Source organism: Periplaneta americana, chromosome 9 (assembly GCF_040183065.1).
Source record: "Periplaneta americana isolate PAMFEO1 chromosome 9, P.americana_PAMFEO1_priV1, whole genome shotgun sequence".
Lineage (NCBI taxonomy): Eukaryota > Metazoa > Arthropoda > Insecta > Blattodea > Blattidae > Periplaneta > Periplaneta americana.
The window spans coordinates 71,800,762-71,825,420 of NC_091125.1; the positions used below are offsets into that span (position 1 = coordinate 71,800,762).

Below are 24,659 nucleotides of genomic sequence, written 5' to 3' on the forward strand. Positions count from 1 at the left end.
ACCTAATATCTATTCATTTAAATTACTGAGCAACTTGGACCGTTCTACCATCACAAGTAAGGTAAATAAACTCCCTGCTGTAGTATGATGGAGGATCGCAGCGTCAGACAAGACAAGACAAGACAGGACAAATAGTTTCTCAGGAGAGGGATGAATCTTCATTTTCCTACTAGGAGTCTAATCGAAGTCCGTTGGGTTTGTAGCAGACAAGCGAAGTCATTACTTGAGTTGCGACGGAAAACACAGTTTAACAATATTTGTGAGAGAATGAATCTGACCGGCTGAAGAAAGTGAAGTGATGGAGGAAAAGCACGAGACTGAAGGATAAAATAGGCCTATATTTTTGGGAAGCAAAACGCTTGTTTGAATCTCTCCGTCTCTTTCTCCCTCCCTCTTCTATTTCCTGTAATGAGCAAAGGGAGCGTTTGTAAGAAACCTTAGATGTAGCAACTTCACTACAGCATAGCAGGCATTTCTTTCGGAGGGTTCACGCCCCAACGCCAAGGGTTGTAGCGAACTTCATAATCAGCACAACTGATGTGGCAATGGCTGACTGTTTCCGGCAATTCAACGAGACAACAACTACTGTGGTGCGTTTGTCGGATATCGAACCTCAGTCGAAGAAAGGCGTTGGTTTTCAACCTAATAATATTTGTGCTATTTATAGTGTAAAGCCAAGCAGTTGAAGAGAGTGGAGTGGCAGAGGAAAACCACGAGTACGAGGAACACACTTCGTTGAACAATGTGCCGGCGCGCGCGACTCCATTTTGTGCTACTCTTACACTGCGGGGTTAAATTTAGAGAAGTGGCCGCACGCGCCTCTAATACCTAATACGGCGCAATCTCGAGTTTCTTAGGAGGCCGCCAAATTAAGAAAAAGAGGGGGTTTACTCTTACTGTGAACATTTAATTTTAGCCCGCTGGTCCTCCCATCCTCCGCGAGGGGCAGGGCAGTCGCACTCTAGACGCTGAAGCAAAAAACCTTGTGTGTGTGGATTTTTGTGGAATGAAAATATTTGTGACGTGGTGGGGGAGAGGCCCATCGGACCGTGTGCTCTCGCCATTTAAGAAATATATTCCACGCAGATCGTCCGCGCCTGAAAACATGGCGTCGCAGTGATACAGTGTTAACTATCCGGTGCAGTGGATTCAATGTTGCAGGTTCAACTATGTTGCCCCGAAATTGAGAATCGCTTCCCGTTCGCAGGTACTAAGTGCACTTTTGCATAAACTGAACTTTTCTCCTTTTGTGTCACATTTTCGTGATAATGCTATGGACACGTAATGTGTGTTGTGTTAAGAGAAAATGGTTTGTGTCTACAAATGAGTGAGAGTTTACTAATTGCGTAATTTAGCTTCAATTAATAAATAATCGACGATATCGCAAGGTTACGTCTGTCTGAAACAATATCTTTGGTACGTCATCATTGACGACTATAAATGTGTTCAAAAATTAATGTGTTACAGTTTTGTAATCCCTTCTAATATTACACCCGGATATGGCCAAGTCGCCCGGCGTTATGATCCCCACCTCACTAAATATAAACACGTGTGACGTGCAGTCTGGTGCTGAAACTTTATAGCATTGTTCAACCAGTCATGTGTGCTTCGGAAGGCCGCCATGTTGGTTTTTAATGTTTTTCCTCAGGTTTTCCAACCTAAAAAATTTGCAAATATTTCATTCAATTATAAATGAACCGTCTGCAATTATTTCGCTCTTCTAACACCAACAATTTGTGTTACGAATGTGTCAGCTCATTCTTTCACAGTTCATCTGCGGTTAGCCAAAAGGAAATATTGTGACCAACAGAGTCGATGAATACACGAGACAGAACCAGGACTACGAGAAAAGAAACAACTTCTTTCTAGGTTAGTGCACTGAATCTTGCTTAGTAATTATCCCTTTAAAATAACAGTTTAAGGCACGCCCGACGCATCTATTTTACAGTCCTATTACGTCAGACCAGTCTCGTTTTAGTAATCACTCGCAGATTATTGCGCATACATTCTCATGTTACATATTTCTGCCTCATTCGATTCCCAATGCTACTCATGCCTGAATTTACAAATCTGACATCTTCAACTGATTATGAACATATTTCAATTATCTGGATAACGCGTGGAGTGTGACTCGGACTCTGGGCCACTTTTCATTATATTAGTTCAAATTATTCTAAATTTACTGACATCAACAAACAAATTAGTAACAAACCACCACCACCGCCACCACCACCACTTTCCTTCACAAGTTAACATGTATTCTGGATTCACATTTTTGTCTATCGTTTTCTGAGGTAGTTAATTGCTGCCTTTTCATTTTGGCTTAACTTATATTTTGTTTATGTAGGCATTCCATTCCCTGTCATTCTATGTGACATTTTCGGTTACATATTTTATTTTATTTATTACTGAATTTGCCCCGAACTTTTATGACGTTCCCATTCTTCAATTTTCGTATAAGCCTACCCTTTCAACTAGCTCAGAAAATGCATCTCTGCTGTTTGTACAGTATTACAAAGATGTCTTTACCAGTCAGCGCAGGCATTGTCATCACAGATAGTCTACAGTCTGAGCTGTGTGCTTGGCTTTCTGAGTGCCTTTTTAATTGTATCACATACGGTTTGCTTTGAAATTGTTATTCATATTGTTTATTCTTCATTAGTCATACGATAGGCTATCGCATTCTAGTGTTCAAAGTAGGAGTGCTATTCTACTGAAATTTAATATCAAGTTTAATGTGACTGAAAATGTACTATGCAATACCAGCATTATATTGCATTTTGCCATTGATATGTCACAACTTAAATTGAAATTTGGCGTTTTAAGTTGTCATATAGTTAGAACTGAAGTCCCGAAATGTTTTAGCTTAAAAATTCCAAAATATTTCAACTGCTACGTTCTATCAAAATCATAATTACTATATGTTGCGTTATACCGAGGCAACAGAGAAATGTCGCCGCTGCCCTATTAAAACATAAACTGATGTAATGTTGGCATGCTTTTACTCAAGAATGATGGGAAATTATGTATGTATGTATGTATGTATGTATGTATGTATGTATGTATGTATGTATGTATGTATGCATGCATGTATGTACGTGTCTGTTATTCGAAATGAAGTCATAAACATAAAAAAAATCCGTATGCTGTGTTGAGAAACAGACTTTAATCCATGACATTTTCTCTAGGTTAGTAAGTATAAACACTATAGTTCAATACCGTATGAGATCGTAAAATCGTACATTTATTCCATATTATTTAGGTAGACTAAGAACGTAATAAACGTACAGTATGTTTCGACTTGTATGTTGGTTTTGGCTCGTAATTGTTTGAATGCAAATTCTGTTCTTCTGTACAATAAAATAATCACCTTTCGTAATAAAATATTTCAACGGAAGAGGAAGTCAGATAACTGAGAGAGATACACTAGCAACACTGCATTTCTACAGATATTAGCCAACCTTACTATCATCTATCGCATACTTATTTATATGTCTTCATTAAACTGTGTACAGTTTAGTTACTACACATCTGAAAGTGTGTAATTAACCAACTAATTTTTTTAGAGAACACATGCGTGTGGCAGCAAGGCTTACTATTTACACATCTGTACACAGTTGAAGCGTACTCATTCCTTCGAAAACGTTTCAATAAAATCCTATCAGTGGCGCGACTGGCCCATGAAGAGCCAAGGCTGTCGCCTCACGTCCACATACCTCAGCTGAGGCGAACGATAATCCAACCAGAACGGAGGTATCGTGTGGTTAGCACGATGATCCCCCCAGCCGATAGCCTATAGCTGGTTTCAGAAACCGAATGTAGCTATCTAACGTAGGTCCCCAAATTTATTACGATGCTCGGTGGACACAGGTCCCATACACTTTCAACTTCCCCATGAGGACTCGCATCAGGCCCCATTCCATAACGCGAATCCTAGGCATGATGCTTTAGACCACGACGCTACGGCGTGGGACTTCGAAAACAATCTAAAATCACTGTTAACGTCACAGTTTGACGCTCGTGCTTCCCATAATTCTGTGCTATTTAGACCGTAATTTTTGTCGTATTTAAAGCCATAATTAAGTAGGCCTACTTTGTGAACATACGTAAACCATATGTGAGCTACGTGTAACACAATCTCTAACAATTTTACTCAGAAAATTATTCTTGTCTTCACTCTCTCCAAAATAAACAACGGAAGTCTCTGTACAGGGACATCATTTTATTTTTACTTCAATTTTTATTGTACCTGAGTTTTTGAATGTACTTCACTCCCACCCCTTCTACTAATGAAGCTCAACCGTCCTCCTCACAGATCCAAGACCGCATATACAGTCATAGTAGCCTTACGGTCATAGTAAACAGTACGTTCCAAAAATATGTTCGCGTTTTCCAGTGACGAAAGAGTTTTCAATATTCAATCATTTTCGCACAGGTACTGTCGTCCATTTGCCTACGTCGTATCCCGGCTTCCCCCACCAGCTTTTATTCGTCAGCTAGTGGCTGGGCTGTCTTAGCTCTTTTTTGAGAACATTAATTTCTGTTAGGAATTGGACGTCTACGTAAAATTAATAATAATTTAATAATTTATTTAATAACTTATTTATTTAATCTGGCAGAGCTAAGGCCAGTAGGCCTTCTCTTCCGCCCAGCCAGATTCTAACTGTTTAAAATAACTTAAATAAAAGGGCCTCGTTAAGTAATTAATTGTCACGTGATTTCCCCCCTTTCTACGACCCTACGACACAACCACTTGGACGAACAGTAGATAGTATGTCTGAGTAGTTTTATCTTTTCGGATCGGACGGAAGTGAAGATTGAATTTACAGTACGTAAGGTACTCTTTTATAGTGTAGATACAGAATTATTTTAACATGAGTTACTAGTACGAAGGACGAAACTGGTAATTGGGATTACATAGGTACAATAATCTATAGTGCGATAATATGCACATTAGAACTGAAGCCTGTATCGAAATGAACGATCACCATTTTAAAAAATGTGTTTAAATATCCATATTATGATTATTTTTCAATTTAACTTCATTCTCTATATTGTACGCTGATGTGCTGTAGACAGTATAATATACACTGCATGATGAATACGTCCTCATGGACAGCTCAGTTCGTGAGTAAAAACACTCATTGTTAATACTGTACTGTAGTATTAACATATCTTAACATATTCTTCAATTAATCATATAGGGTGAATATTAGTGGTCATAAATAAATGAATGGTTGGACGAGGAATAAACTGTTTCTTATTATTTTTGTTGAATTTAATTTTTAAGTTAAAAAGCTTAAATTTATTTTGATTAAACAAAAACCTAATGAAAATTATCAAACTCAAAATCGCGATATTTCCTAGTTTACGTAAATGGATGAACTACTTTTCTTCTCTCCTATACCTAGTAAAGTGATTTGTTTGTACATTACGCCAGTATCATCGAACTCCAGTCGTGGAAGGGGGTAGCAAACGGCGTTGATCCAAAGGTATAGACAGGTTAATATTAAAAATGTTAGTAAAAATAAAATGATGTCCCTGTACATGGTATACTACGACCTCCGGTCTATTGTAGCTACTAATTGGCCTTATGGGAGAAAGTGATGAGTGAACTTCTACGGGTGCATTTGCACCTCTGGAAGTACTATGCCTACAAACAGTCCAGCAGTTCACTAGAAGGACTGTAGTCCAGATATTGGGATACTAACGCCGGCTGAGGAATCGAGACTCAATCTAGGCGTACCGACGTCTTCACTGTTCATATTCATATGCATTATATTGAAGTTATCCGGCTGGTCGTCTTTGCATGATAGCACTGATGTCAGAACAGTACAGCCCCCTGAACCACATTTTATAAGATGAAATGGCGGAAAAGCTAGAGTGAACTGGAGAATGTGATGGAATTAAACTTTCAGAGCTCATGGAAACGGAGGATTCTCGAGAAAACCCTCATTCTTCGATGTTTTCCACCACCGGACCCTATTTTACGAAAGTACAAATTACAAATTACAGACGAGAATAATTATAAATTTATATATTTACAAATTATGATTCACAAAGATAATCCAAGGCACGATAGCCCATGAAGGAGCATAACCGACCAGCCGGCTGCTGGCCTCACGTCCACATGTCGAAGTAGAGGTTGACGATCATCCAACCAGAATAAAAGTATCGTGTGGTTAGCACGATGATCCCCCCAGCCGTTATAGCTGGCTTTCGTAACCGGATATTTCGCTACCTATCGTAGCTCTCCAAGTGCCTCACGATGCTGGGTGGGCACCGGTCTCATACACTGACCGAAATTTCCCGAGAAAATTTCTTCCGTAACGTGAGTCCTAGGCAGGATGCCTTATACCACGACACTACGGCGCGAGACGTTTCACAAAGATACTCTTGTAAATTTGTAAGTGAAGTAGAAAATAACAGGTTCGAGTCCATGATATTACAATTCAATTGTCATTTATTTAAAATTTTACAAATTGCATGTTATGAATTTACAAATTTTGTAACAAATTCTTACCCTAATCTTGATGTTAGTAAATAGCTTAATTGGAGGTTACATTATTTTACAACCTACGATTGGCTCAGATGTATTTTGTAAATAAATGCATTCTTCTTCTGATGATGAAGGATAATCGTCATAGAAGAATATTTCAAGAAAAAAATAATGTTCAATTTGAAAGTTTAGTGAAGTTTAATGACAGATTCAGGATGACTCACGAGAAACTTGTATAAGTATTAGGCCTACATTCATTAGGCCTATTCGTCCTATGGATGAGTTATTATAGAGATTGAGAATATGTCAAAGTATAAATATACATAGCTATACATGCACATAAAAAGATAAATTTATAATCACTAGTAGATCTGAAGACAATAACAGAAGATGTTTAAGTGACTTACAAAAATTTCCCTAGTTATTCATATTACTAGGTGCATCACATTCACTTGTTTTATTATAGCTGACACGCTATTCTGTTTTGCATTCATGGCTAACGACTGTTTTTACTGATGTAACTTCAACAATGACTTTTGTAAAATGCATGATCTATCATAGGGATATTTTCGAATGTTTGTTTGGAGCTACAGGATGTACTTGCTACAAATTTGTACATTCGAAATAGGACCCAGCATATCACTAACGTCAACGCAGGGAATCCAACGCTTTTGCACTCGAGCTATCGAAGGGGCGGAAGCGTGCTTAATATTCCAGTCGTAGCGTGGTGAGCTGACAGCTTCAACTAAATGGAACTGTGAACCAATTTGCGCAAATTCTGTGATATTTCGAGAGCAAAGAATGGTTACCGAGCATATTGTCTGCCTGGGATTTCGTTTCTTCCTAATTCACTCTACATTATTTCGCCATCTCACAACTTCTAGAAAAGCATCTGTCCTTCATTCTAGGAATTCTCAAAAAATTGTCAAATCTCAATCAATAATATAGAAAAATAAGCAGTGGTCTCTCCCATTTGTTCAATGTTCGACAAAAATTCTAATCATATAGGCTGGCTATGAATGTTTCAGCCCGAGTAAAAAAATTCTTTAGTCATTTTGTTGGTTATTGCAACTGAATAAATACATTTCTGTGGTGTTTGGTCAGAACATGGTAACTCCAAAAATGACCTTTTTTTAGCTGAAAGCGCAGACTTAGGCTATATAAAAAACAGTTCTCTTTCGTTTGTTATAGCCGTGATATTTCCATCTATTCTTATGTTATTTTCATTTATATTTGTATGTAAACTAAAATATTATAATTTGTACAGGAAAAGTGAAAATAAAAATTCTTATATCTCAAAAAGGTTTTTTTTTTCGGACTTAGCTATTATGTTTTGACCAAACACCACAGATTTAAGAAGTCGATGTCTTGGAGATGACACATTTTATTTTCTCATACATTTTAAGCCTTTTACAGAAATTCTCCTCTTTAGTGAACTATGGAGAGGGAAAGGAATTGGCCACCCTACTCCATTATCTCCTGGCTTAGTTGCTTCATGAGTGATTCCTCAACAGTATCACTAATGAGGTTCCAACCAGTCTTCGAACTGCTGACTAAACATATAAAAATAATCCGTGGCGCTACAGCCCGTGAAGACCGATCAGCCGGCTGCTGGTCTCACGCCCACATGCCGAAGCAGAGGTGGACGATCATCCAACCAGAATGAAGGTATCGTGTGGTTTGCACGATGATCCCCTCAGCCGTTATAGCTGGTATTCGCAACCGGATTTCGCTACCTATCGTAGCTCCCCAAGTGCATCACGATGCGACTAAACATATACATAAACATACAATGTTACCAGTGATATTCTTATTTATAGGTAGTTAATTTCTTTAACTATTCTTCAAAATTTATGAAGTAACAGGTAAAGTTGTTCCTAGAGGCCATGGAGGCCTACAGAGTAGCGGCATTATTAGCAATGTGGATGTCAGTCTACATGCTTGATGCCTTTACCCCCAAAGAAATACCCTGGTACTTATTTCTGTTAGATGTTATAGGCTAGTAAACCGAAGGGCCATAGTGCGGCCGGAAGGACTAGATCAGTGCACAAAACCTATGAACCCCATCGGGAATCGAACTCCCGGCTTGCAATGCAACATCTTAACCTAACCTAATGCGAGCCCTCCTTTTAAATATAGCCTATATAGCCAATGATTTACTCTACAACAAAATAATTAGATGAACTTTCTTTTATGCATTTCACACGAAGGGCATTTATTTTATAACCGCATAAAATAGAAAAACTGACTTCATTTGTGACCTCTACGGTTTAAATAGAAAATAATAATTAATATAAAATTAATTTGCATAAAAAGTTACTCAGTTATTGTAATTACTTCTAATAACATTTTGTTACTCACAAACATGGACACTTAAAACGAACAAGGGTACTGAAAGTATTAGCGGTTTATAATGAAGAATACAAGTATGTTACTAACTTATCAAATAACTACAGTGGAACAACTTACAAAACTCCGTTGGTCTGTACATGCGTCAATCTTAAAGAGTGATACAATATACTATTCACCGCCTCCTGCCTAATTGTCAGCCAACAGTAGCGCGCCTTCATTCCAAAATACATTCAGGGACAAAAAAAACCCGGACACTTGTTTTATAAAAAGAAAAAGTACATGTAAGTTAATGTTAATGTTATGTTTTATTTAACGACGCTCGCAACTGCAGAGGTTATATCAGCGTCGCCGGATGTGACGGAATTTTGTCCCTCAGGAGTTCTTTTACATGGCAGTAAATCTATTGCCATGAGCCTGTCGCATTTAAGCACACTTAAATGCCATCGACCTGGCCCGGGATCGAAAAAATTACATGTTAGTCAGAGTTTTAGTAGGCCATGCAATTTAATCCATCAATTTTGTGGTCATTTAGTTACCATGGATTCGTATAAACAAGCCATTATTATGAGATACGTGTGAGATACGCCATTTATTTGTAGAAAGTCTCAATTACTACAGGATTTGTGTCTGTGTTTTTGTTCTTTATTGTCGCTATTTAATTTTCACATGTTGTTAGCGTTTTGAGTGTAAGTTAGTAGTCACACTTTATCTTTTTAAAGAATGCAACTCGATGATATTGCTGTAGCCGTTATTCTAAATGATGATGGACGCAGTGTACGTTACATCGCAGATGTCATGAATACGCCTAGAAGTACCAATGAGGATTCCCTAAAGCATTTTAGAGAGAGAGAGAGAGAGAGACAAGAATACACCAGGAAACCAGGTTCGGTTCGTCCACGGTGCACAACTCACAATTAAGACAGGCGCATGGTGTTATCAGTTCTTAGGGAGCGCAACCTGCCAGCTACGAGGATAGTCTGTTTGTTGATATGCATGGACGTCCAGTATCGTCCAAAACAATTAGAAGAAGATTGAAAGCAAGTGGAATGATATCAGCTAAACCTGCAACTGGTCTCAGATTACTCAGGATGCATCGCGTCGAAAGATTGCGTTTTGCACAGGATCATAGAGCCTGGAGAAATGAACAGTGGAACTGTGTTCTGTTTACAGACGAGTCCCGCTTCAATCTACGCTCACCTGATGGACGTGAAATAATTTGGAGAAGGAGAGGGGAATGATTTTCGCAATGCTGTATTTCCGAGAGGTCGCCATTTGGAGATGGTGGTGTGATGGTTTAGACAGGAGTGTATATGAATGCTCATACGGAGTTGGTGTTCACAGATGGAAATCTAACAGCTGGTAGATACATAAATGAATGTTTGGTTCATCATGTGGTGCCATTTGGTCCATATATACAATAGGCAATGATTTTCTTGTAACGTACGACAATGCACGCCCACACGTCGCTCGCATTACCAGAGATTATCTGCAAGAAGTGGGGATTCATGTTTTACCATGGCCAGCAAGGAGTCCTGACATGAATCCAATTGAAGATTTGTGGAACATGCTGGCACGGCATTTTAGGAAGAGGCAACCACAACTAGAAAACTTACAGGAGTTAAGACAAGCACTTCTTGAAGCATGGGAAGACGTTCCTCAAGAAGCCATTTCTAGGCTGATTCATGGCATGGCAAGACGTATGGCTGCAGTTATCTAATGCCGAGGGAGTAACACACGTTACTAAATATGTGATTTCAATGTTACAAGCACGAAACATCTGAGCCACAGATGAAAAATGTTATTACTGGTTTTATGCCCTTTGCGTCCTATAGTGTATTTATGATTAAATACACGATCCTTTGTTTTAAATGCGTTTTTATACCATTTAAAAACCACTACATTTCATAACCTACTAGACCTTTTATTAACAATTTTTGACATAAAAGAAGTGCTCTTGAACACTAAGTGTCCGGATTTTTTGTCCCTGAGTGTGTATATTATAACGGCTTTTCCATTTATTCGCTTTTGACCTCTCTTCACACAAACTATGCCTTATGCATAGTCCCCCATCACAGTATAATCCCAACGCCCCTGGTACCTTTTCTCTATAAGGAGAATGTCGTGATGAAAAACATAACAAAATGTGTCTCCTGGAAATTTACCCTACAACCTCTGAATACCGGTACTGACTTTTTCATTTAAAAGGCAACAATCAACAGTATTTAAAAACAAAGGACTTCGGCTAAATTCACAAACAATAAGAAGACTTTTGTCAAAAAAAAAAAATATATATATATATATATATATCGATGGTTTGTTACAGATGAAGCCTTCTAGCTTTATAGGCTACTAATGAAATTGGAGATGTACTTGATCGCCATATACCGCTAATCGTTCTGAACTACTAAGATTGCTAAAAAAGAGGTTAATTTAAAATAAATTAATAATCCATAGAATACAGACAAATATCGATATTTGAGGAGGAAAAAACTAATGGTACATTCGTGCTCAGCACGTTCATTTTATTCAGTAAATACTAAGAAAGGAACATAAACAATTTTTGTTACCTAGTGAAGTATTAAAAACATGTTACTTTCCATCCAATCGTATTTTCTGTACTGAAAAAACAAACTAGTTCCACTCGTTTCAGTAAGCTGGAAAAGGTAACCAGTTTCCTTCTACGTCAGCAAGTTAACACTCACGAATTACGATCTAATACATACTTTGTATAGATGTATCGTTTTACCTCACTTTAAGTACTAGTCTCGATTATTCTGTCCCTCGATCGGCTTTTTATTTCCCTGATTTCTTGACTTCGAAAAGTAAAACCGAGAGCGATGCGCTGATTGGATGACGCAGGAAATCTCATAAATGTATGGACTGTAGCATCTGCTGCTCTCTATGGCATATTTTATGTTTTCAGTTGATCTTCCGTTTAAATGTCTCTTAATGTGTGTCAAAATGTATTTCAGCATACATTAAACAAGACTGTTGAACAAATTCGAAAAAAAAAATAGTAGTACTATAAAGATGACACACATTTTCTCAATATATATTCTACAATATTCAGTTCGTATACCATGCTGCGAATTATATTAGGTAATGTACTGCCAAAAGTTTATTTTCTTGAATTGTTACATAAAAATATATAGGAAATGGAAATGTTTAATATGAACCTAATAGGCCTAAGAAGATGAACTTTCGTTGTTCAGATTGCATACAAAAATATTCTTCATAATTTCTGAAATAACACATTTGACTTCATTGATACGTTGTGGGATTTAAGTATGGTGTAGACTCTATGTATGTAGAACTAATTAATTTTTGGTAAAATTAGGCCTCCATAATATAGTTGTAGGTCTCCGTATACTGTAATAATTTCATGTTATTTCTTAACTTACGTAAATCGGCATTTATGTAAAAGTGATGTACAGGGTGTTTCAAAACTACGGGGCATAATTTCAGGTATGTATTTCCCACATGTAGACAATCAAAATAATTCATTACAACATGTGTCCGGAAATGCTTCATTTCCGAGTTATGGCCTTCACAACATTGAAATTCACCGGAACGTTTTTCTTTCCGCAGGTCGTTGTCATTACAGAAGATGTTCAAAATGTCTACCTCCTGCTTGAATACAGACCTCACATCGATGTCTCATTGACCTGCGAACACGATCCCAAACTCCAGGAGTATTGCGTATGTCCTCAGAACATGCCACAATTCGATTCCGAAGGGATTCCAAATCAGGCACCGGAGACGAATAAACCAATGATTTTAAATGGCCCCACAAGTAGAAATCGAGAGGGTTCAGATCAGATGAGCGTGGAGGCCAAGCAATTGGGCCACCTCTACCTATCCATCGATCAGGAAACCTTCGAACCAAGTACCGGCGAGCCGTACGAATGAAGTGTGCAGGAGCGCCATCATGCAAGAAGTGAATGTGTTGACGATTGATCAGTGGAGTGTCTTCTAAAACATGAGGTATGGTGTTTTCCAGGAAGTTTGTGTACGCCTGCCCCATAAGTCTGTTTACAAGTACATGGGGTCCAACTAATCGATCACCAATGATACCGGCCCACATGTTGAGGGAGAACCGCACCTGGTGATGAGATGGAACAGTTGCACGTGGGTTTTCATGCGCCCATACATGCTGATTGTGGAAATTTGTTATGCCATCTCATGTGAACTGTGCTTCATCCGTAAATAATACTAAGGCAGGAAAGTTCGGATTTACACCACACTGCTGCAAGAACCACTGACAGAACCTAACTCGTGCAGGGTAATCTGCTGGTGACAGGGCCTGTACACGTTGCAAATGATAAGGATACAATTGATACTCTTTCAACAGTCTCCAGACAATCGTATGAGGAACATTTACTTGCAACGCTACCCTTCGTGTCCTGATAGAAGGAGTCATGTTCACAGCCTCCAGAATCTCCTCCTGTACTTCTGGAGTTGTAGATCTTGGTCGTCCCCTTCCCAAACCAGGAGAGTTAAATTTTCCATACTCGCACAGACGGTAATGGAGACGTACAAATGTCTTCCGATCTGGACATTGTCGCTGTGGGTACCTCTCCTGGTACAAACGACGAGCCAGCGCAGCATTGCCGTCCGCCTTACCGTACATGAAGTGTATCTCTGCCAGCTCTTGATTTAAATACATGTCGCACAGTCTAACGCCTACACAACACTGAATGTAACCTTCGCCTCGGAATGAACTGTCAGAGTGCCCTCTTAATGTCTCCTTTGACGGCAACGACCTGCGGAAAGAAAAACGTTCCGGTGAATTTCAATGTTGTGAAGGCCATAACTCGGAAATAAAGCATTTCCGGACACATGTTGTAATGAACTATTTTGATTGTCTACATGTGGGAAATACATACCTGAAATTATGCCAAGTATTTTTGAAACACCCTGTACAGGGTAAAGATTGGTAAACTGTGATACGAGTAATATTGTGATAGTTCTTTTTGAGAATTCATTACAATTTTACTGAGCGAGAGAAACCCGGTTTTGTGCAGCAACTTATCAACGAACAATCCCTTGTTACGTTGACACAAAAAACGATCATCCTCTCGCCAGTAAAATTGTAATAAATTCTCAAAAATAACTATCACAATATTACCAACCTTTACCCTACATTAACAGTATATTAATGGTTTATAATGAGACCCTGAGCAAGTTCCTCTTTTCCATTCCCAACCTTCAAGATATTTCTTCAGTGGTTTACCCACGCTTAACAAATATTTTTACAACGGAATGGTAATCAACTGATAATAAGAGGCTCGTCGGCTCCCTGTTAACTACTTATGGGTTGAGTGGGTAGAGGTTTGAAAAAATTCGCAATGAAAAGTATAATTAATTCTATATAGGCTATGATAATTACTTTCAAAAGACCCGTGCATTGGATTTAAGAGAAAATTCTGATAATATAGTACATCTGTATGTATAATATTGCTCAATAAATCCATCTATCTAATTTCTAATAGCCAACGTTTTCCGTCGATACTAAATTATCCGCTTTATCAGTTAATTCTACATGATAAAAAACTCACGGAGAAAATCATCTGCTGATTCTTGAAGAAGATCATCTTTGCGTATGTTTAACTCTAAATAAGGTCAATTAATTTTTTTACTGCAGTTGTCATATTTCATTAGCAACATTCTACGTAGAATAAATAACTCGTAGTTACTGAAAATGAATGATATCCATTCAATAGTTTAGGAGAAATCGCTGTACACAGACGGACAGAAATATGGCACGCACAAAACAACTTCTCCGGTATGAGGAATGCCAAAAGAGTATTTATTTTAGCGAAAACCTCGACACTAACGTTTTAGTAGTTTGCAAAGTGTCCTACATATGTTGCATAGGGCAACGAAAATACTGTCCATTAACAAATCATAATAGGTATTCGAAAATATGATATCTAGCAATTTTCGTTATTTCGTTCATTCCCAGTCGGCTTAGTGAAAATAATCAAAACCCCTCTGCAATTATGAAATGTCCCGGGCTTTTATTCGTTTGGCATAGAAATTCATTGCTCTATTTAAAATGTAGGTATCCTCCGAATTCTTCGGTTTCCCTTACCATTGTTACGCACCAATGCTCCAAGGACACAAACGTCTACAGTTTCAAAGGATCGTTAAATAATAGTTATTTACACAACTAGTGGGATATGAGCTTGATTATCGCTCTAGTATGTTTTGCAGAACGAGGCGATAACAGAGTTCTGTAATTACACGAGAGCTTAAGCTTATCCCACTAGTTGTGTAAAAAAAAAAGTGGCCGCACTCATGAACAGCGGATATTTTGTAAGTCCACTTCGGATAACGGTGATGTTACACGATGCATGCGCTTACAGAAGCAGTTTCGGAACTAACATGTTTAAGAAGGAGTCATTTACATCTGCGTCTCGTAGAGCAGTGGTAGTGTATTTGCTTAATGATTCGAAGGTTGAGAGTTCTAGCCTTGTTCAAGTTATTTTGTTATTGTTCTTTAGCGATATAAATAATATTCAAGTTATCATTAAATATTCTGTTATCGTTCTTTAATGACATAAATAATATTCAAGTTATCATTTTATTTTGTTATCTTTCTTTAGCGATATTACTAATATATTGAAGTTATCATTTATATTCTGTTACCGTTCTTTAGCAATATAAATAATATTCAAGTTTTTCATTTTATTTCGTTATCATTCTTTAGAGATATAAATAATATTCAAGTTGTCATTTACATTCTGTTATGGTTCTTTAGTGATAAAGTAATATTCAAGTTATCATTTATATTGTTATCGTTCTTTAGCGTTATAAATAGCCTAATATTTAATTTATCATTTTATTTTATTATCGTTCGTTAGCGATATAAATAATACTGAAGTTATCATTTGAATTCTGTTATCGTTCTTTAGCGACATAAGTAATATAAATTTAATGTTAGATTTCAAAGAATACAGTTGCATAATACTAGTGTTAGTTTTTATCCTTATATTATTACATTATACTATCCCGTAAAACACAATAAAATGAAAAGGACTGACGAGGATTTGAACCTGAGAAGTTGACATCTAAATTCCGACGTTCTTCCGACTGAGCTACGGGGGCACAAGTAAAGAAGTATATGCGGAAAAATTGGCCCAATCCCCCCTCTAAGACGTCCTCATGATTTGTGGAAGCTCGTCCAGGACGCCTGGGATGCCGTGGCTGAGAACTGAAAAGACAAGTCGAGTCCATGCCCATTCGACTGCAAGATGTGATCTAGATGGGAAGAAGATGGACTAAATATTGAATCATGGCTTTATGTTTCGTTTTTTGAACTTTTAATTGTTTGAATTTTCTAAGGCATACACCAGTAAATCTGTTTTTTTTTTATGCCACGAAAGAGATTTTTGTTGAGAAAATAATCTTTCTTTCTTTCCATCTGCAGCCATAATGTTATAATAAATAATGATAAAGTCATGGGATAATACATTCATGAACATGATGTTAATTACTAGAAGAGTCATAAAAGAGACAGTAACAATTATATTTTCTCTCTCTATTAAAAACAAACACGGAAAGTGCTAAGTTGTGTTTCAACCCACGATCTGACGAATACCAGCCAGAAAAGCTACCATTACGCTACAACTGTAACACGAAGAGCACTTTAATTGTAATTGTAGATATCAAGCAACGTAGTCCAACAACATGTAACATCACCTGTCTCCTAATTGTAGCGGAGATAATCGAAGGGGACTTTGTTTCTAGAGAGCGGCCACTTTCTTTTGACGGCTTTACAATATTTTATCCGCGGTCATTTAATAATGCTTACAACCGATTATTTCTCACTAACAGCATCATCATTCAGTTACATTCTAATATACTATGATTTAATGTAGAGTATGCTTAGTATCCCATAGATCATAGTTGGTCTAGAAACAACATGGTAACGTTAATTTGTTTATGATGACAATAGATATATGATTAAATAGAACGGACAAAAACCTGTGAGGTAGGAAAATAATTATTTTTCGAAAATGAGTGATTCTGAGGAGAGTTTACCTTCAGATGTTCAATTAGCAACTTTGGCAGTTGTTTCACCACTTCTGTCAAATAAATCGAAGGCGAAGTATAAATTGACATATTATGAAAAGAGCAACTCTTTTTGCAGGAGCCATTTTGAAGCATGACATGTAAATAGCTATTTTAGTTCATTACTAAATTGAGTGCGATTATAAGATGATTACTGCACTCAGTGCGGTAATGACTGCCATTACCATAATGATATGACGCTGGATAAGTTGTCATTATTAAATGGTCGTGGATAAAAGAACTTCAAGCACTACTGATACTACTGACAATTAAAACGTGTAGGCCTACCCCGTTATTGTTTCGGTCCGTTTTTAATCCAGTTCACTAATTTAATTGAATTTAACCGTATTCTGATCTTGCTTCACGGAAAAAGAGAAATTTTCTTGTTTTATTGAGAAGAGATTTATTTCTTTGTTCGAAGTAATATAAAGCCGTTATCTCGGCTCGAAATACTACTACAAGAAATCTAAAACAAGCTGTACCATGATTGCCTGGGGTTTTCATTAGATCGAAACACGAGTCGCGTTGATATCGAAAAGTCCCGATAACCTCCTGTTGCAGTCTGGGAACCACGTTACACAGGAATTCTTCACTCCAAACAATCGCCAGTATTTAATTATATTGAATGAGAGTAGGCTATTCCGTCTATCTTTATTTGCTCTTTCCTGTCGCCAACAAAATTACGAGGCTGCTGTCTCCAAGATTACAGGTGAAGAGAATGGACGTTCGGAGTGACATACCGGCCTTCAAACTACTAAACCAAGGCCGCTGCGATGGGCGGAACATGTAGCACGGATGGGTGAGTCGAGAAATGCAGGCGGGAGATTCGTTTGAGCTGAAACGAGAGAGGCCGGTTCAGAGGTAGTCTGCTGATTCATCTGGCTTATGCAGGAAATTAATTTATAAAGGCGTGACACTCAAAACTACTGAACCTGCAAGATCAGGCCTGCAGATGAGTAATTTGTATCTTAGGGAGGTACATGAATATGTATTAATTTAATAGATAAATAAATAAATAAGTTGTAAATTATACCTCCATCGCGACTCAAGCATAACGCTTCCAGCGACAAATGCAGCAGAGCCGGATTTGATTCTCGGTACGGAAGAGAGAATTCAGCTTCCTCTTATTGGAAATAGCATAGCATATATTGAGCCATTGTCTTGTGACCTTGTTCCTCACCCAAGGCTTGACCAGGGAGTTCTGCTACTTGTGAAAGTGTACGAATTAATATTAATTCACAATTCCTGCGGTGGCTGCGTGGTGCAGACCAATAGCCCGTCACGCAGGCGCTCCGGGTTCGAGTATTGGTCAGGCATAGGATTTTTCATTGAAAGAACAAGGTCGCAGTGGGAATTTTTCTCGGCGTTCTTTATCTATCCCCTTAATATGCATTAACATCATTCGGCCGATCTCCATTCCATTCTCATTTTCATACCATTTCTCCGATCACTGACCACGTGCGGAGGAAGCTACAGGGACATGTGGGGATGCCCGCATGAAATTTGGATATGCAGTGAATATTAGCGTACGCTGGTAGAGTTGAGAATGCTTCTAATTGGGAGTTAACGTATTAGTTCACTATGATGGACGCGGTGCAAGGGGTTCACCCTATCCCCTCAAGATGATGAAATATGTACGATATAAGCGTGGTAAGTGTATTATAACAGAATCGAAGAAAGTTAGAGAAGACGAGACGAAGTCGAGTCTTTTATATTTCCGAGATTCTGTTATGCACTTAACACATGTATTGCATACTATTTTTTTCCGATGTTAATAAAAAAATAATTATTATTATTAATCATTTTAATTTAAATAAATAGTTTTTTTTTTTGACGCTAATATTTTCATATGTGATCGCCGTTTGTTATTTGTCGAGAAGCGTCATTTATTTGTTGTTATTCGTATTTGTCGATAAGTGTTATTCATTTGTTTTTATTCGGCGGCGATTGTGAAAATGTTGTAATAAAATAAATTATAGAAAGCTTAGTTTTGTCTTCAAAGCAGTAGGTAGGTGACACATTAATTACACATCAATACAAATAAATAGCGAAATTTTACTTGAAGCAAGTAAAGCTTGAAAGTAAACCCCGGAAAGACGAAGTATGTGATTATGTCTCATGACCAGAATATTCTACGAAATGGAAATATAAGAATTGGAGATTTAACTTTCGAAGAGGTGGAAAAATTCAAATATCTTGGAACAACAGTAACAAATATAAATAACACTCGGGAGGAAATTAAACGCAGAATAAATATGGGAAATGCCTGTTATTATTCGGTTAAGAAGCTTTTATCATCTGGCCTGTTGTCAAAAAATCTGAAAATTAGAATTTATAAAACAGTTATATTACCGGTTGTTCTGTATGGTTGTGAAACTTGGACTCTTACTTTGAAAGAGGAACAGAGATTAAGGATGTTTGAGAATAAGGTTCTTAGGAAAATATTTGGGGCTAAAAGGGATGAAGTTACAGGAGAATGGAGAAAGTTACGCAACACAGAACCGAATCCATTGTATTCTTCACCTGACATAATTAGGAACATTAAATCCAGACGTTTGAGATGGGTAGGGCATGTAGCACGTATGGACGAATCCAGAAATGCATATAGAGTGTTAGTTGGGAGGCCGGAGGGAAAAAGACCTTTGAAGAGGCAGAGACGTAGATAGGAGGGTAATATTAAAATGGATTTGAGGGAGGTGGGATATGATGAGAGAGACTGGATTAATCTTGCACAGGATAGGGACCGATGGCGGGCTTATGTGAGGGCGGCAATGAACCTGCGGGTTCCTTAAAAGCCATTTGTAAGTAAGTAGGCCTATAGAAAATGTTTGTAGGTGACTACTTTGCGCTGTATTTTACAGAATTTTTACTTTAAACCTCGTGACCCAATTTTGACTTACACCACTTTTGCTCTGAACGACTCAATTATAGGACTACATCAATGTAAATTGTTGCGAAACAACGGATAAAAATATGTGTCACTTCATGATGGAACTTTTAATATTACGACAAAATATGGGCATGTTTAGCAACATATTCTGGTCTTCTTACTCTCAAAGAAAGCCGCCAGTAGCACTCCGAAAGCGTCAAAGAAGAGAAACTTTAATTCCACTTGCTTAGGAATGAACTCTATCATATCGCTCGCAGTCACATATTGCTGTTAGGATCTAAATAGGTACATAGGCCTATATGCATGATGATGTACTTACTCCTTATTTTATACTTTATTCTATCCAGGCAAGTTAGTTCTAGGACAAAAGAGAGGAGACAAACTATATGAATTATTATAATGAATAAATATTCCGATATTCAAAAAATGAAAATTATTAAAATTAAGATATCAGTAACTGTAATTTTTAGTACAAAAAGCACTATAACTATAACTTTGCGCCCTTGGTAATTGAGATTTACGGGTCATTGATTTTTCCTTACTCTATGCCAGGATTCAAATATCAACCATTTCCATTCTCTGCGGTGACGCGTCCGTACATAGGGTACTTCAGGTTTATAGACATCTCCAATGTCTGCTGCAGTGTAGTGGACACTTTAGAAGGCTCTAGGCTTATGAAAACAAAACAAAAAATCTTCTACAACTATAAATTATAAAGTAACTAAAGTAGAGAAGAATTTCCTTCACTAATTCGAATCACACCATTCGTTCCTGTGTAATAAAACTGAAATAACTACAGTCCTATGTAGATAGACTACCGCATATGTACTAAAAAAAAGTGGCAACAATTTCTCTTTAACCAGATTCTTGCTGTTTCTCTGTTTCTTTTTTATCTTTATCCTCCTTTACTTTACCTTTCTGTTTCTGCGAGTTGTTTCTATGTCATTTTAACCAGAGCTTCAATATTTGCTTCGAAGGATGAAGTGCTGAGTCTTAAGAGATAAACAATGCATACATTTTATCTTCCTCTCTTGGAGCTGCCCTGTGCACTGCCGCGTCCATTCTACACCAGCGAACGGGGAAAGATAAAATGTGTGCACTATATACCAAACAATCATCGCGTAGCTTATTGCGATGCTGGCATTTAATGTGATTTATTTTGGAAAACATTTGCTCGCAAATATATTATGTAGAGCCAAATCCTGCCATTAACATCTTCGATACAAATAAATCTAGGAAATTTGTCACCTGTCAGAGACTTAAATGGTTCCCAACTATATCTCTCACAACATATCATGAGCGAAGAATTCTGTTAAGTAACTAGTTCCATTTACAGTTCATGTGGTGCCTCATTGCATGTGAACTTGAAAGGATTGCAAACAATTATTGTACTTTCCATTTCGTTTTTTTCAGTTCTGCAAAAAATAAAATTAACTTCAAATTAATTAAGTTAAGACGTACCTGAAAGAATGTGACTGCCGTAATCTGCATAATGGTATTTCTGAATATATCGTATTGAGGGAAGGGATGAATGACGTAATCCGGCTTGTGACGTAGGCCACAACTGGGGCTCAGTCAAGAGGGCTATAGCCCTCTTGAGCTCTGTTTTGCATCCCTGATCTATGCTGTCCTTGCTGTCCTATGCAAAGTTTAGCTTATTCGATGCTATACATTAACGGAGAAATAACATGCAAAGTGAATCACTTTTAAACGTAAACAGGTTGACTATCAGGTAATAATAATAGTAATAATAATAATAATAATAATAATAATAATAATAATAAAGTTTCCTCGATGAACTAGTGGTTACCATGCTTGGCACTGGGTCCGATATTCGTTAATCAAAGCTAACTTAGAGCGATCGATTTTTAAAAGCGATGGCTTCCTTTGAAAGAACTATGCCCCTAATTCAAAAGGTTCCAGGCAAAATTTACCGGTCATTTCTAGCGAACGTCAAAATATTCTCTCCTGGAGGTAGCACAGAGGACCCGACCGAATGGCCGAAGTGCGCGTGGGTTTTTCCTTCCCTCCACTGGTATCCATCCAAGTTCAAGTCTTGGTCTTATTACACGGTTGCTTTCAAGGAAATACTACAACTGGTCTTTACACCATCTAGCAGGTCTTCCTCCGCTCTCACTTCTCTAATATTCTAGAAGTAATTTTCTTTGGACGGCTATCTGGTTTCCTACCCCACACACTCACATTTCAATCACTGACAATAACAGGCCTATATTTTGTCTAGCCTACATCCTAATATAGTCTGTCCTACAATATTTAGACTTTGCACACAAAACTCAGACCTCCTTACTCTTCGTGTGTTTTCGTTGCTGGTTTACCGCATTCCAACATTCCGATACATAGAGAAGTACAGATACTGTCTCATAAGTATTGTCGGTTTTGGAGCAAAATTTTAGTTGGAGTGTGTTGTGACAAGAAGTTAATCTAATCTTCAAAGTAAAGTCCATTGGTTTCTATGGTCTTGAGCCACCTTTCAGCGAGGTTGGTTTTCCCGTGACAGTACCAGTTTCTGGTTTTTGATGCGAAGAATTCGATGATACCCATTTCAACGGCTTCCAAGTTTTGTAAGTTTCTTCCAAGCAGAAAGTAGGCCATGGATCGATACAGATGGTAATCTGAAGGCGCAAGATCAGGGCTATATGCCAGGTGTAACATCAGTTCTATTCCTCCCAATTCCTGAACTTTTTCCATGGTTGTTCGAGAGGTATAGAATCTCGCATTGTCCCGTTGCAAGAGAATTCTAATTCGATTAACTAATGCCAACTCAAAACTTCGTGAACTCGTCTGTCAAGGTAAAGATGCAACATACCTTCAAAATTCCATCAGACACATATTAATTTGAGGCCGAACGGATTTTAACGACAACTTTGGCATGCTAACGGCAATCGATCCACTATTTTGAGGCGTCAGGGTTGCGGTAATATACCCATTTTTACATCACATACGAAAATTCTCCTGATAAATATATTATCCATGGGATCAGTGATAATCTGGCAACAGATATCCACTCTGCGTTGAGCCAATTCATGGGGTATAGATCTACAATTTCTGTATGATTTTCTAAGAGTCTTACTTGGCGATGTATTGTATATTTTCAAACACTAAGTTCTAACAACCTACGAGTACTTCTTTGTCGATTTCCTTCCAAAACTAAGCGCGTATTCTCAATATTCCATACTTTAGATCTTCCAAAATGTTATAAATCTTTAATATTTCCTTCCCTATTATTAAAACGCTGGAACCACCGTTATGCTACACTCTCACTAACGACACCTTCAACCTAGACTTCACACAGTCTACGAGCCGCGGCAACAGCTTTATAATCTTGTTTCCTGTAGTGCTTCAGAAGGACTCTAATCTCAGACTTCAACTCCTCCATTTTATATTCTTTGCATTAACAATTGACGACTGTCATGTGCTCACAATACGCAGTAATAACCATAGGGTCCAGTAGATTGCATTGCCCGACTAAAGAAAATCATTAAAATCTTATAAAACACCAAACTTAGAAAACCAACATTACTTATGAGACGACCACATATAATTACAGTCATATCATCATCAATCATTAATACCTGGTTCCGTGTCATGGAAAGGGTGATTAGAATGGTGTTCCTTTAACTGACTTACCCTACACTAGTCCAAACAACAGATTCAATGGAAACGTGATAAAGAATAGTCAGTCCCTTGTTGTGACTCTGACATTATAACTAAAACTCCAGCTTGTTCAAATTAGATTCCTCGCAAGATGTGAAAATTATGCACGTCCCTTGTATTGTGTGTATCTGTGTTGTCTTAGACGATAACCAGACAAACCCGCTACGTGTGAATCTCTATTCGAGTAATTCTGATGCATAATCCTCACAAAAATGAGAACGGAAGGAGTCCTTAAAAGCTGACGATGATGATTATGATGATGGTGATGATGACGAGGACGACAACAACAGTCAGTATATGTTCGAATTACCACCATTAGGCCTAACAGAGTTCTGCATGCAACAGAAAACAATCTTCATGGGTTAAAATTATGGTTAGAATTCTTTTACCACTTGAAAAATTGCCAAATTCCTTTCTAAGAATAAATTTTAAGACGTAATACATTTATTTCTTTCCACGCTGTAAAGCTGTGTTGCGTACAGATACAAATCTTCGGTTATTAATTGAAAGAAAGGATGTTGCAGTGACTTAATTGATCAATACCTCGTTTATAATTCTGAAGAACTGATTTTATATTCATGGTTAGCGGTTCCAGAATACGACAATGAAATTCGCTGAATTGCAAATAATTTGAACAATGCCCACAAAGTCACCGCTTTTAAAAACACCTTTTGGAGAGTTCAAGAATTTTGGACAAATCAAATTTCCTGTAAGTTTAAATGAGGCAAACTCAGAAATCAAAAGATTTTGGGTTTAGTATGAATATAAGAAAATTTAATTTCTTTAACAATTTGTAAGTATTTCCAAATTTCTCAGGATAATGATTCTCAAGACCTGACCCACAAGAACAGACGAATCTTCCAGGTCTAAAGTAACATTATGTTAACGATGAAATCTGTAAGTAAACATTGGGGAAGTTAAATTTCCATACACGGTTGCAAAACTTAATATTTTCATTAAAACCCATTTTTCTTACCATTTGTACTCATTAGGCCTATATTTATTATCACTTTTTCGTCTAGCGACAGCTAAAATCTTACTAATATCCTGTTTTATCAAAACCAAGAAAAAATTTAAAATATTCTAATCACTTTCCTAGACATTATTTTCTCTTTTTGGGAGGAGATATTTTTATTACGCTTTATCAGCTGCTATGTTTATCTAGCG

At 37.5% G+C, this 24,659-nt stretch overlaps 1 protein-coding gene across 1 annotated transcript in view; it reads left to right on the forward strand.

Annotated features, from left to right (window-relative positions):
- Window positions 1-772: 772 nt before the first annotated feature.
- Window positions 773-24,659, forward strand: part of LOC138706071 (uncharacterized) — a 48,533-nt gene continuing 24,646 nt past the window's right edge. The window contains exon 1 of the mRNA XM_069834991.1: window positions 773-1,207. Coding sequence (XP_069691092.1) covers window positions 1,153-1,207 — 55 coding nt within the window. The 5' untranslated portion in view covers window positions 773-1,152. The remainder of the gene's footprint in view (window positions 1,208-24,659) is intronic.